General features: G+C 30.9%; 2 protein-coding genes across 11 annotated transcripts in view; both read left to right on the plus strand.

The window, feature by feature from the left end:
• Positions 1-15,450, plus strand: part of nuf (rab11 family-interacting protein nuf) — a 54,098-nt gene that overhangs the window by 6,753 nt on the left and 31,895 nt on the right. For 2 of the 10 annotated variants that reach the window (XM_020954088.2, XM_020954089.2), the window contains exons 2-5: positions 4,182-4,340; positions 4,410-4,698; positions 5,697-5,765; positions 6,981-7,025. In XM_020954088.2, coding sequence (XP_020809747.1) covers positions 4,208-4,340; positions 4,410-4,698; positions 5,697-5,765; positions 6,981-7,025 — 536 coding nt within the window. In that variant the 5' untranslated portion in view covers positions 4,182-4,207. Of the gene's footprint in view, positions 1-3,459; positions 3,588-4,181; positions 4,341-4,409; positions 4,699-5,696; positions 5,766-6,980; positions 7,026-12,064; positions 12,294-14,116; positions 14,447-14,897; positions 15,175-15,450 lie in introns of those variants that run through there. The other 8 variants (XM_020954090.2, XM_020954091.2, XM_086829837.1 and 5 more) reach the window with 6 other exon arrangements.
• On the plus strand, positions 9,546-10,615 carry saturn (male fertility-related protein saturn). Its single transcript, XM_020944789.2, has 2 exons — positions 9,546-9,900; positions 9,964-10,615. The coding sequence occupies exons 1-2, from the start codon at positions 9,682-9,684 to the stop codon at positions 10,465-10,467; spliced, it is 723 nt and encodes a 240-aa protein (XP_020800448.2). The 5' UTR covers positions 9,546-9,681; the 3' UTR covers positions 10,468-10,615.

The following is a 15,450-nucleotide window of genomic DNA, read 5'->3' on the forward strand; positions in this document are numbered from 1 at the left end:
TAGCATATGGCTAATGGTCTGGCCTTATGAACTGCACTGTCTCATTTTTTTTATGCTGCCTATTGTTTGTTTGGCTTTAATGAATCGAAAGTGGCCTGAGAAATGGTTCAAGGCTGGTTTTGGGTCACTTGGTTAATGCAGATGTTTGGGGGTGATATGCATATACGGGATTAGATTGGATAAAAACATAATTGAGTGCATGGAATAAGTGATTTATTAATGGGATTTATGAAGATATTGAGAATGTACATATGGAAAATATTTACTTTATTGAATATGCTTTTATTTTTGGGCTGTGACTTGTTTTTTAAGGAATATATTTGTTGGTATATTTTAAAAAATTAAATTTATAGATAAAAATGATGTAAAGTGAAGTTAGTTTTTTTTCAAAGATGTAAATAATTTGAATAATATTCTTTCCTTATATTTCCTAAAGTAACTTATAGCACTAAATTCCTATTATAAAAAGCAATAAATTCCTTAGTTACCTATCCTTATTTCTTTATTTATTTCTGAATTATGTAAAGCTTTCTTTTCTTATTTAAAATTAATATAAAAAAATTAATTTTATAGATCAAAATTATGTAAAGTGAAGTTAGTTTTTTTCAAAGATGTAAATGATTTAATTAATATTCGTTCCTTAACTTATGGCAATAAATTCCTATTATAAAAAGCAATAAATTCCTTATTTACCTATCCTTATTTCTTTATTTATTTCTGAATTATGTAAAGCTTTCTTTATTTATTTAAAATTTAAGCAAGGCTTACTCATTTCCATAAATATTTCCTTATTTTTTAGTTAAACAATTGTGTAACTGCCTTTAAAATTTTTAGGAATATTCACATGTTAGTTTATTACATATACCATAAAATAAACAATATAATAAATGCAGCTGTCAGCACTAAAAAAATTCCTATACAAGTCCCTCTCAAAACTATTGCATGTCTGAAATCTCAGATCTTCGCTGTAAGCTCGAAAACCTAGTTAATCACGACACTCTGTAGACTCTTTCTGATGCTGCCCTGCCTTTTGTTTAGAAATTTTCACACAATTTTTTATTCATTTATTTGTATTTGAAATATATATTGTTTTTGTATTTTTTTGCTTTGCATATCGGATGGCAGCTATAATTGCCAAGAGGCTGAGAAAACAAAAGAAAACTGTGTTCATGGGAAATATATACATCTTATAATCTCAGTGAGGAGTGGCGAAGATTCATGAGAAAACTCGGAAAAGCTAAAGCCACTTGAGCATCTGCAGTAATAACTGTAAACCGAGCGGGTTGGCTTCATTTTCTAACTGCATTTTCTTGATTCTTCTGAGAGCTTCTTGTAGATTTATTTTTCTTTGGGTTTTTTCTTTTTGTGACCAAACCAGATGGCAAAGAGATTGGCATTTGCATTAATTAACTGAAGGAAATTCAGTGAAAAAGAATAATCTAGAAGAATGATTTCTATATATAATTAAAATAATTATTATGTGTTGAAAAATGTAAGCACCATAAATACTAGTCTTGTAATTCTACCAAAATTATTGCAACCCTCTAAAAGGTTACCTATATTAATAAGGGTTTATTCATATTTATAACCTGTCTCTTTATAGAAATTAGCCAAGTTAAAGTTACTCAAGTGTCATAGTTGTCAGCCATGTGAACCATAAGAGGGGGTGGCACACACAACACAACAAATTTTCACGCCCAACTCTCAAACTATTATGCAAAGCAACCCAAAAGCCAAAAGAAAACCATTGCATAAGGGGGAAAAAAACCAACAGTTTTTTTGTGTGGTTTAGTCTTCTCAGCTTTTGTTTTTTTATTGTGCTTCGTTTTTTTGAGTAACTTTCATCGATTTTTTCAGTGCACAAGTGTTTGTTGTGTTTGGGGGTTCAACCCAAGGTTCATTGCTCTTTTGCTTTTGCATTCCCTCCCAAGTTTTTCCTTTTGCCTGTTTTATTTTTCTTTGATTTGATTTCATTTGATTTGTCGGCTTGGGCGTATTTACTATTTTCCTTTGGCTTTCTTTTGAACTTCACTCTTCACTCATATCCATCGTCCATCGTTTAATTACATATTTATGCTCATTATTGCATATTATTCCAGTTGAAAACGTTTTACATCGAATTATGTGCCAGACACAATCGATATTTAATCACAAGCTTAGTGGTTAGTTCATTATGAAATTGATGGGTTGGTTGGAAGCAATATAGGATATATAATTTGGATTACTTAAAGAGATATTGAAAACCGGAGAGGAAAATTATTTTAATGATTTAATATTGAAAATTTAAATATGTTATAATATTATATGTTAATATTATTAGAGATTATTTATGTATTGATTATTTAATGAAGAAGTTTAATAAGATTCTTTTGTAAGAAGATTATAGGAATTTCATTAAAGCAAATAATATTTTAATTTAATTTAGTTTTGTAAATTCTCCTAAGTTCGATATTTTATGTATATGCATATATGTATGTATTTTTAATTTCAGTCAGAAGCTCGTAGTTTTTAAAGGAGTCATTTCCGACCCTATAAATTATATATATTCTTGATCAGCACAAAAATCCGAGTCGATCTAGCCATGTTCGAAGGAAAAACATTTTTGACAATTTTTTTTCATAATTTTTTCGTTAAAAATTTGCTTTGTCAAAATGTCGAAATTTGAAAAAATTAAGATTTGCTTTAATTTTAAAACTCAGAATGCAGATTTGTTAAACCAATAAAAACTAGCACTGAACAGCTTTCCTAGTTGAAATTAATGCATTTTTCGCTTATTTATAGGATTTTTAAATTTCAATTTGTCGGAAAAATTGTCATATAAATATATCGATAAATATCAACTAAAAAATGGTATCATAATATCAGTCTGAGCTAAAAAGACAGTGAAGGAGTCATTTCCGACCCTATAAATCATATATATTCTTGATCAGCACAAAAAACAGAGTCGATCTAGCCATGTCCGAAGAAAAAAAATTTTGAAAATTTTTTTCATAATTTTTTCGTTTAAAATATCCTTTGTCAAGATGTCGAAATTTGGAAAAATTTAGATTTGCTTTAATTTTAAAACTCGGAATGCAGATTTGTTAAACCAATAAAAACTAGCACAGAACAGCTTTCCGAGTTGAAAATAATTCATTTTTGGCTTAGTTATGAGTTTTCTAAATTTCAGTTTGTCGTAAAAAATTGTCATATAAATATATCGATAAATATAAACTGAAAAAATGTTAGTATAATATCCCAATATATTGTATTTCTCTCTAATTTCGCTATACTTTTACCTAATCCCCAGAAAATACAAACTTTGACCCAATTCTCATATAGGCTTTACTCTAACGGCCCTGACATATCAATCAATCATGTCAACACTATACCCAATTGTACTTACAGTATTTATAGATTTTTGTACTCTTTTTTTCTTTTTCCAACTCCAACCATTTTCCCTCTAACACCCACAAAAGATTTTGTGACAAAAAAAATAACGAAACGAAAGCGTGAAATGCGACTAAAGAAACCCGAAAATGCTGGCCAGACAAACCGGCGAGCAATTAAAAAGAAAAATATATATATATAAAGAGAAAGAAATATAGGTAATTACTCACGCTAAGATCGGGGAACTTCAATAAAAGTACTTAGGCCTCTTAGTCATGCCTCGAAGTTTTGGTTAATTGGAGGGGTAGGGAAAGTGACCATTTCAGGAAGGGAAGTACTATAATGTCCACAACAAACCTCGACCCAAATACGGTTCCAGGTTAGTTAATGACGTTTTGGGCTGATAATTTTCATTTTCCTTTGACGGGAAATGGAGAAAAGCACCTGTTGACGTAGATGATTCCTGTAGAGTTGCACAAGTATTTGCGGGGAAAGGAAATGTAATTAAATGTATATTAAAACTAAGAGATTAAAGGAAATTCATTTGAGATAGTGTGTATTTTAAGGGGTATATTGTATTGATTGTCTTACAAGTTTGTCTATTATATAAACCACGCTAAAGTAATAGACTTTTATCAATCAATAAATTAGCAATTGATGGTCTCCTCTTTACTTTGCGCCTTTTGCTAAACTTTCAGTCATTGCATGCTTAAGTAAGTTTAGCACTTTGACCTATTGACCTGCATGTCAGTGTCTGCAGTGTGTTTGAAGTATATAACTAAAACCTTTAAATGTTTGATTCTTCCTTACAGTTTCTGTACAGTAAATCTTCCCTGAAATGGCCCCCATGCCACGTATTCAACTGCCCAATGGCAATGCCTCAATAAAAGCCAATACAAATAATTTTCTCTATGCCGAGACAATGTCTGGAGATAGTAGCCCCACACCCAGTAGTCCACCCTCCAGTACAGGTGAGTATTTAATTTCTTAAATGTAATACAAGTACTAATTATATATTATGTGTTTCTTTGAAAACCAAGCGGGCGTGGCCAAGTCCCAGTGTTCATCGCTCTCCGATGGCGAATCCTTTGAGGGCTATGGCGAAAATGAGTATCCCACCCAATTGCGAGAAGGACGAAGCTCTAATAACAATAGCAATAACAACAATAGCAACGTCATCAACAATAATAACAACAGTCTGAATGGTGGCAATACAAGTTCCCTGCACAATCACAGTGGACACTCGAATGATGGGAATAATAATTTAAATGGAAGCACAGGCATTGAACTCGATTTGGCACCCCATGTGGGGGCATCAACACCACAAGAGTGAGTTCTTTTTGGATGGAGTATAAAGTGTGTACTATGCATTTTGAGAGAGTTAGTGGAAAGGTTTTTCTTTTGATAGGAAGCTTTAAATAAATTGTATTAAAATTTACTTTTGAAATGAGATGTAAATTGAATTATATTCATATTTTTCTTTACTAGAAACCGTACTAACTTTGTAAATGAGAAAACAAACCGATATACACTCTTAATTATCTTTCTAAAATATGTTTTTGTATGAACTCTTGAAGGAATTTTCCTTATTTGATATGTATTAATTGGAACTAATGAAAACAATACAATTTAAATACCTTTCTTCTGATTTGATTGCAAAAGTACTGAATATTTATTATTATATCCGATCCAATCGTATTAACTATGTTAAATATCTTTCTATACGATGTTTTTATATAAATTCTTAAAGGTAAAAGCCTTATTTGATATATATATCAATTTAAACTCAAGAAAAAACGATAGTAAATAACTCTTACTGTAATTTTGTTGCAATAGTATTGAATATTTATTGTTATATACGATTCAACCGTATTTACTTTATTAAATATCTTTCTAAACTAAGTTTTTATATAAATTCTTAAAGGTATTAGCCCTTTTTGATATACACTTTGATTTAAACTCAAGCAAATAAGATTCTATATAACTCCTACTCTAATTTTTCTAAAATAGTATTGAATATTTATTGTTATATCCAATCCAATCGCATTAACTTTGTTAAATATCTTTCTAAACGATTTTTTTATATAAATTCTTCAAGAAATTAACCTTATTTGATATGTATATCAATTTAAACTCTAGCAAATAAGATTCTATACAACTCCTCCCCTAATTTTCTTAAGAGTATTGAATATTTATTGTTATACCCAATCAAATCAACTCCATGCCATTGTTCCACCTAACTGACTCTCCTGAAATGCTTTGTATATTATGTACTATATATTCTCATTACTGTTGACTATTTTATTAACTCGTTTCCATTGTTGCAGTGATGACGAACTAAACATAATGCCCCGAGACAATTGGGCCCGTCGCAGCTTGAGGCGAACTCCCACCAGGTAAAAATAAAAAAAATCATTACTTCCCAAAAAAGGAAATCGATGCGAATGCGAATTACCATAGCTGTCAGGCAAATCGTAAGGTTATTTTGCACACGTAACACACCGTGTGGACATTAAGCTGACCAGGCCCAAAAACTTCATCAAAAAAACTCTCAATTTGTCTGTCTGTCCGTAAAAAAAACATCAACAACAACCAAATTTGAATAGTTAACCTTTTCTTTATGTAAGCCAATAATGGTTGTGTGTGTGTGTAAAAAATGCATACACAAACCCAGGCCAGAAACCAGTTTTTTCTATGCTCTGTAGAAGAAACGCTTTGAGCCGTGATTCATTCCTCATGCGTGATGGTGGAGTCTCGGTCTTCGGGGCTCGGAATCTCTCACACATCGCATTCAGTGATCCAAGCATGATCTCTTATGTCCCTCTCTCTTTCGCACTGGCATTGCCTGTCTCTTTCTCCGCTGATCCACCATCTGTTTCCGCCTTTGTTCAACACTCGGTGTGCGTGTGTGTGGTGAGTTTGGGAATTCACCTGATCGCAGAGAGGGGAATCGCGAGTTAAGAGAGTGACGAATGGAATCTCTCTTTTAAAATATACCGTGATGACACCTAGTTAAAGGTCTAAAGATCACTAGTCTGAACAGTCTTTAACTTATATTATTAAATTTATAAAAAATAATAGTATAATATATATTTTATAACTTATATTCATTGGGGAAAATTTTAAAAATTGCATATTTCCTTTTAAGATCTATTAATATTCTGACAAAAAGTAATTGATATGCCTAAAACAATTAATTTAATTTTCTTTAAAGATATAGAATAGATTTGTTATTTGCGAATCTTTTTAACTTAAAATTAAATCTACCTTTATAAAGTATATTTTATTAAAAATATACTTGCTGATGAGTAGATCTCTTGTTTGCTATTTTCAAATTATTTATCAATTTTATGTTTATATTAAAAGAAAATTGAATTTAATGTATATTTTTCGAAATTAACTAAAATAAGTGTCACATTTTCTGAACGCATATATTAATTTAAGATAATAATTATTTAACGACAAATTCTTGCTTTATAAGATATCATTTACACTTCCAACTTTGAACGTATTTGACATTAAAAGAAATATTTGCAAATTTGTAATTTTAAATTCAGTTTTTTAAGGCATAATTTATATGTCATAAATATTGATTTAAATTTTTCTTACAGCAATCCTGATAGTTTATCCCAGCGTCGTTGGGGATCCATGAGACAGTAAGCCATCTCAAATATATATTTCCTTTTTGGGTTTTCATTTAGAACCTCATAAATATCCTAACATTCATATTTGATTCATTTTGGTTCTGGCTTAACGAGTTGTATATAAACTTTATTTAAAATGCTGTAAATATGATGATTAATTAAAAAATTATGTTTAAGTTTAATAGAATACTTTGCAAATTAGTTTGTGACTAGGAAACTATATTAGGGAATTATTTTCTAGTAATTTTTAGTATCTAAAAATCAATTTAAAAAACATTAAAGCCTTGCTTCCATTTTTGTTTTGCAACAATTAATTATTCTTTAATCAATTTAACTGAAATGTAGCAACCAAATTATAGCTCGGCCTTATTATTATCAATTATAATTGGCTTGTTACAGCTCACATATATATATTTTTCTCATATATTTTCCTCATATATTTACCCAATTTTCCATTATTTGGTTTTCTCAATTGCTTATTTTCTTCTCTACCCAAACATGATATAGTTATCAGTTTTCTTGCCATCTTTTTTCCCCCAATTTCAATTGTTGTACAACTGAATGTTCAATTGAGTCATTTTCAAGAGTCACCATTTCCCTTCTTCTCCCCAAAAAGTTTATGTTTATTGCTGGCGTTGGCTGTCATAAAAGTTACAACCAACCAAATTGCTCCCTTCTTTTGGGGCTTAATTGCAACTCTGAGCGTAACAAAGTCAAATAAATAAATTAGATAAATGGTTCAAGATTTAGGATGAAACCCATGAGAATTTGAAGATTGGTATCTGCAAATGTGTGTTTATATTTATATAACTTCCTTTTGCTAGTTCTACTTGTCAAACGAAGACCATGTTTCCTGTGGCTAAAAGTGGTTTGGCTGCTTTTTTTTTGCTTTTAACTGAACCGAGTGAAAAGGTTGAAGGTAGAAGATGCGGGTCTTTGTCTGTCTCTCCCCCTTCGATGCTTTTCTTACCATTCTTCTTGGCCAACTCCTTACCTCTTGACGGTTTTTTTTTTTTTTTTGCCAACTCTCTGGGGCTGTCATGCCATCGGAATTTATATATATTGTATTTTTTTGCGCTCAGAGGAAGTGAAGTAAGTGAGAGGGTCCAGAAACAGGTTTAACTTGCGGCAATTGTTTACTCTTCAGAATTTAGGCCGGCAATTTTGTCAAGTCGAAAAAATACAAAAAAAAAAATTGACCCAAAACGAGGTCTAGGGATGTGAAAGAGATTTTTTGCGACAAGATATGGGAATTATTTTTATTATTGATTGATGTTTTGATATAATATTAATCGTATTTTTTTTAGTTATGGGTAAAGTTTCTGTAAAAAAATGAGGCTTACAAGTATTTAAGAGATTTATTTATCATTTCTGATGCATTTCCAAAGGTTTCTATATTATTGTTAAGGATTTTTTTCTTCGGGAACCCTATATTATTATTATATTTTTTTATAAAATATGCTTTATTTAAAACTTCACTCTATATCGTGGGATTTATTTTTATTATTGATTGATATTTTAATACAACATTTATCGTATTTTTTTTAGTTATGGGTAAAATTTCTGTAAAATAATGAGGCTTAGAAGTATTCAAGAGATTTATTTATAATTTCTAAAACATTTGCAAAGGTTTCTATATAATTGTTGAGGATTTTTTTCTTCGGGAACCCTATATTATTATTATATTTTTTATAAAATATGCTTTATTTAAAACTTCACTGTATATTGTGGGATTTGTTTTATTATTGATTAATGTTTTGATACAATATTTTTCGTATTTTTTAAGTTATGGGTAAAGTTTGAGGCTCACAAGTTTTTATGCAATTTATTTATCATTTCTAATACATTTCCAAATGTTTCTATAAAAATATATTTTTTCTATAAAATATGATTTATTATTATATATGTTCTATATACTATTTTTCTATTTTATACTATATTATTATTATAAAAATATATTTTCTATAAAATATGATTTATTAATATATATGCTCTATATACTATTTATAACCTTTCTTATCATTCTTTAATATCTAACCATCTCTGTATTGTGGCAACTCTTGAAACAATGTCTGTAATGTGCAAAGTTAATTACTTTTGCTCTGCATTCAAGGCGTGTGCAAATCAGTTAACCCCACGCAGTCCATAAACTGTGAGATACTCTGTCAGCTTTCCAGACCTTGGCTTTTCCCATAAGATACATATATATCTTTCGTTTTTCTTGTTAAAGCCACTGCAACTCTTTGGCGGAGTTGAATTTGTCATGCAAATGCCTTTGTTTTTTGCTCATCTGCTGGGAACACGTTTTTCCCTATCGCTGCACTTGGCATTCAACACAAAGCCGCCTCGCTGGGAAACTTAAAGAAAGGGGGGGGGGGGGGGGAAATGACCCCACCCCCCAAAGAACTGAGAACAATTAGTCGGGAAAATGGTGGGAAAAAACCTAGAGATTTGAATCTTTAAGTGAGGGAAATTTCGCTTTTATTTTGTTATTAAACCCAAAGAGAATCATAGTTTTCTTAGAGTTATATAGTTTCGATTTAGGAATCCAAGCATTTTGTGTCTGTCTTTCATCTCAGTACTTCATTTTTGGAACCGTATAGGTTTTCCCTTCTTTTTAGTTAGTTCAAAAATATTCTAATTAAATTTTCTAGTCTAAATCGCAAATATGTGGAAGTATCGTCAGGCCATCGATGTGGATACTTCCATAAAGATATCACCGCTATGTCATCAATATCCTTCAGCCTGTTGGTTCTTACTCAAGGGCGTTAATATGTGGAATTTCGTGGCGGGAGATTTACATCCGATTTATCAGGTAGTTCTATCATTTTTCCTAATGGGAATCGGTGTAATGGCTGTTATATCCTTGAGACGTAAATGGAAAGAAGTGAGTTGTAAACTAAAATATATAAAAGATATATATATTATGTATTATTTTCTATATGTCAAGCGTGATATGGTCATGATGGCCATGCAAGAGAGCCTTGTTGAGGATGTCTTGCCAATACCCGAACCTCTACCCATCGAGCTGGAAGAGCTGCCTTTAGTGACCAAAGTCTCCCTTCTACCCGAATCTAATACCACTATTGATCTAGATGATTTTCAACTTGAACCCGAGATCCCTCAACCAATTCCACAGACTATGACAAAACCGAATCAAAAGGAGGCTAAACCTCAGCAGATGAGAAAAACAAAGATTCCGGTTATAAATTCCAAAACATCCAGGGTTCCTGCTGGCATTATCAAAAAGGATCAACCTCAAACTTCTCAAAAGGGGGTTCCCCCAAAGCGTACACCTGCTCCTCCTAGGACCAGTGCCAAACCCAGTACCAGGCTAATGGGATCTATAAATCGTAATTCAAGTCAAAATCAAGGTGGTCTAAGACCAGCACGTCAATCTGATATTCGTAGTCGTTCTTCGACTAATCCAAACCCCCCACTTTGGAAGTTGTAGATAATATAGGCACTTACTTGATTAGGGCAAAAAATCGAAATTTTTATTTGAATATTGAAACATATTTGTACAGAGCAGGATTTGTAAATGTTTTCACAGATAATGTTATGTGACCCTCTGTAGTAAATAAATGGGAACTTAAAACGCAGATTCCTTAAGGATCTTATATATAACAAAATATGTATACTTGTATATTTATATATTATTTTGTACCCTTTTCTTTTACAACCTTGACATGTCTCTTAACCTTCAAGGGTTTAAACCCTAATCGTTGCACTTCTCAACCTATTTCTGTCCAGGGTTATCTCGTATTTTCCCGTACATAATCACCGCGTCTAACTAGTGGAGGCCCTCAATTAGGCTTTTAAGGTGCCTAACCGGCTGCCTGCCTGTTAACTTGGCTCTTGCCAGTTGGCTTGCATTTTTCTACTTGGCTAATTGGCAGGCTCGTTGACAATTCCAATTCCACGTTCTTTCAGTATTTTGGCAGCCGTAAAAACTTTAGAAAATCTCTGTTAGACACCAATTTGGCTTTGGTTGAGGTAGTTACCATCTAATAAGTACTAGAAAATGTTCATTGTTTGCCAGATTTGAGTTAGTTTTTTGCTGTCATTTTGTTTTTTAGTTTTTAGTTTTTAGTTTTTAGTTCTGTTGGCCAACATGTTGGCAGCAAACAAGTTGCAAGGAAAAGCGGTTGAGGCTGGAGATGAGTTGCCAGAGTTTTCTTGAGTGGAAAATTATTAGTGTTGAGCGAAAATGTGTAAATGGGAATATTTAAAAGTTGGAGTAAAAGTTGGGAAAATAAATAAGAAGTAGCTTTAATAAAAATTTAAATATTTAAATTCATACTAGAACTGTGACAGATTTCGCTCTGCATTAAAAGTATATTGCCCTAAAGTTAAACCTTGAAACTAAAGTAATTTGAGTGTTTTAAATATGATAAATTTCTAAATTTATTTGATTTTTAATTCAATTTATTTTAATAGTTATTTAAAAGTATATTTACAATAGTGTCTTTAGAGGTACCATAAAATTATCTCGAAATTTTAAATGATTATAAATATTGCATTAGATTGAGAGCTAAATATTTACAGATATATTTAAAAAATATATATATATAAAATTAACAATTAAAGATTTTTATATCTGTAATAAAATATTGTAATATAAATTCAATTTAATTAAGATAGTAATCTATCAATATATTTACGATACAGCTACAATAAGTTTTTAAAGTATCAGTTGGGAATTGAAAAGGAATGTAAATGTTGATCTAATCTTTGAGGATAAATTACACAGTTTTATTTAAAAAATACATCAAAATATTATGAATTTTTAAATGTATATTTTTCTATATAATTTTTCCTTTAGTTTAATACAAATTTTAAACTAAAAAGTAAAAACCACGATAGTTTTGTGGCCTCTCTTTTGCTCTCTCCCACAAACACTCAATGTTCGCGCTCTCTCTCTCTTGGCCAGCTTCTGTTTTGTTTATTATTTGGCCCATTGACTCTCCCTATTTCTATCTCTCTCTTCGGTTGGCTCTCGCTCTCTCTTTCTCTCTTTTGGTTCGAACCTGTTTGTTGGCCGCCTTTAGATTGGCAGACGCGGAATGTGGTTTTTTTGAATTTTAGTTCAAACTTTACTGCAAACGCGTCCGGTTGTTGTCGTTCCTTGTACCGAAATTTTGGCTATTTGATTATTTATGAATCAACCAAAGAGTCTGTGAACTGTCTGTGTTCCGGTGGAAATAACAAATATATATATATATACAAATATATACAAAATAATACAAAAATTCCGCCGCATCCATTGAGAAAACAAAAGTATGTGAAAGTGCCAGAGTTTGTGTGTTTTTGTTTCTATTTTTTCGAATTTTAGGAAACCGCAGACAACGTGTCGTATGTGAAACATTTGTGCAAATAGATTTAATTGTGATTTTTTGTGTGTACTTTTCGCTTCTCTTTTATTTTGGCCATAAATTTCGCTTTCCACGGAATAGAAAACCATTTTTAATTTGAGCTCTAGCGCGTTTTTATGAGATTTCGTACATAGTTTACACTTTGGTTGTAATTTACGGCGTCACGCCTTAATGACGTCCACAGCAACAACTACAACAATGTACAGAGATCGAAATAGGCAAAAAAAAAAAAAACATAATAATACTACTGAAAGGCAGTCTTTGGAATTATAGTGCACATTCCCATGCAAAATCGGGGACTGTCCTACAGCTTCCAGCTCCTCTTCGTCTTCATTTCCATCTTCATCTTCGACATGTGTGTCTCGTCTTTTGCACGTGACTTTTCTCTGGTTTTCCACGGTGCCCACGCCCTTTTGTTTGAGAGCTGCAGTTTTCCCACAAGCATTTGGCCAGAATTATAGCCATATTTATGCCAAGACACAGGTGTAATTGAGGGGAAACTCAAATTGAAAGGATAGTACCTGTCTAAAAATAGATAATTGGCTTTAAAGATTTTTTTCAAATATTTTTAGAGTCTTTTTTAAACATTATTTATTATAAAAACATGTACATGTCTTTAAAGATTTATTTCAAACATTTGTTGAGCCTATTTAAAGACGTATTTGTTATAAAAACAGATATATTGCTTTAAATATAATGTAAGCAATTTTTCTACATTTCCTAAATTTTATTTTGTATAGAAATTATTATAAAAAGATATCATCTTTACTTAAAAAAGTTCACTGATATATTTAGAGCAGAGAATTTTAAAAGGGCACCAATACTTTTATTAAAACGTAAAACTTATATTTTTCAATCAGGTTTTTTCTTTAAATTTTACAAAGTTTTGGATTGTAAAACTCTTTAAAAAAGGAAAAATAAGTCTTAGCTAATATTAGACGGCAAATATATCATCTATAAAGCATAGTCCTATGTATAATATTGTACTTAAGGTAAATTTATAGAAGTTTTACTTTAATAAATTTCAGAATAAATTAAATATTAAGTTAAACAATTTTCTAACAAATACAAAGTGTAGTTACATATTTATTGGAATGATATTTAACTTGTTATTTAATTAATAGTGAAATTTATAAGAACAAAAACTCTATAAATTGACTTTATATGTTGTACATTCTTTAATGAAGCCCAAGAAAAGTTATTATAATCGTAATATCCAAATAATATAATATCTTAAATATTACAAAAGTTACTTGGTTTCTTTTTCATATAATTGTATATTATATTATATATTATTTCATATATTATATAATTATTTGGAATATTAGTATTGAAAAGCCAATTAATAGGCAATTGAATATTAAATATTTTTATTATAGTTCAAAAAATCATCTCAAACAACCAAATATCTCCCATAATACCTTTCTTAAAATTCTTTAAAAGGCAGCTAATAAATCCTGACCATCATTACACCATTATTTCAACACCTTTTTCAGACCAATCAAGTGAAGCTCTTGGTTGAAAGAGTAATCAACTTTTTACCTATAAAATGCACTCGCATTGAACAATTTCCACACTGATCTCGACCCTTTTTTTTTTTTTTTTTCGTTTTTTTCTTGCTGCCTTGCATTGTGCCCATCAATCAAAATCGAATCAGTTTTATTATATAGCCTTAATTACGCAGAGAGCAGCCGTATAAATGTTGGCCGCAGGGGACTGAGCATTTTCATTGTTAGTTAGTCAGTCGTTTGGTCGAGAGAGTGTGCACTTTTCTTGGTTTTTCTTATTACTCGATTCGATTTCGATTTCGCTTTTCCGAAGACGAAGGAAGAGCATTTAACGACGTTATCAGAGCGATATTCCAGCCGCGTGATCATACAATATTAGCCATCCGCTCATCATTATCATCATCATTTTCATTGTTCATCATCATCTTCATTCGTTGCAATTGCAATTGTGGTTTAATATTTTTTTTTTTGGTGTGTGTTCGGCTTGAGGAGATTTGTAATGAAAAGTGAAGTGTTGTCGGCAATTGCGAAAGTGTGTCTAATTTGCCGGGTGCGTTTTCTCGAGACGAAAATTTCCTTTTTTTTATAAACAGACTTATAAATCAAGCTTAAAGTTAACAAAGAAAAAAAAATGAAGTTAATGGTTGTAATATAATTGGATTGAGAGTGTGAATAAGCAATTGTTAATATGGATGGATTTAAAAAGCAGTAAAGTGTTGATGATTTATGACAAAATGGATATTTATCTGCAGAGATTAACAATAAAATAATATAAAAACTAAAAGTTTACAATCAAAAATATTTAAAATACTAAAAGAAGTAGTGTTGAAATGCTTTAAAAACTGTTCAAAATGCGACTAGATCAATTACGCAATTCTTCGTTCAATTTAACAAATCTACAACCAGAAAATACCAGAATTTTATATTTAAAATATATATATATTTAAAAATTCTACTTAATATTTAAAACCTTAAATAACCAAGAAAGTCCTTTTTTCAAGCAATTAAATCTTATCAAAAACTCAACAACAACACAGTGAAATCTTATCGGTTTAAGCCAACAAAAAATATAAACACAATGACGTCCATGATGCGGCCAATGGCATCTGTAAAAGATAACCAAATTAGCTAACTAAACAATAAATAACTAACTAAAAAGATAAAACCAAGAATAACAAACGATTAAGGAGGAAAACTAATAAAAGATTTCACCTAAATGGATGATGAATATTTTGAATATTTTCCCTATGACCGTCGGCGCAGTCATTTGAGAGAAATGTGCGTATTCAATTCTACTCCAAAATTTCACAAAGTTGTTGTTTCAATGTTGATGTTTGCTTGCACTTGTCATTTATATTTATAACTAATTCTTAAGAAAGCTATAAAGACACGCCCCCTAAGCAAAGAAGTACGCCCACATGTCCATAAATACTTTCACTTGTCCCTCAAATAAAACACAAAAGACGTCAATTTCTTTTGTTTACTTCTTTGTTGCAGTGACTCAGGGCATTGTTTCGTTGGAAATTGCAACAATCGCGACATTTCTTTGACCCC

This window comes from Drosophila serrata, unplaced genomic scaffold (genome assembly GCF_035046125.1).
Source record: "Drosophila serrata isolate PLE 108 unplaced genomic scaffold, ASM3504612v1 contig_217, whole genome shotgun sequence".
NCBI lineage: Eukaryota > Metazoa > Arthropoda > Insecta > Diptera > Drosophilidae > Drosophila > Drosophila serrata.

Excerpts from the sequence above, each read along its gene's own strand:
- saturn (XM_020944789.2), top strand. The coding sequence starts at position 9,682 with ATGTGGAAGTATCGTCAGGCCATCGATGTGGATACTTCCATAAAGATA. Across the intron at positions 9,901-9,963 it reads TGAGACGTAAATGGAAAGAA|CGTGATATGGTCATGATGGC; the intron begins GTGAGTTGTAAA and ends CTATATGTCAAG.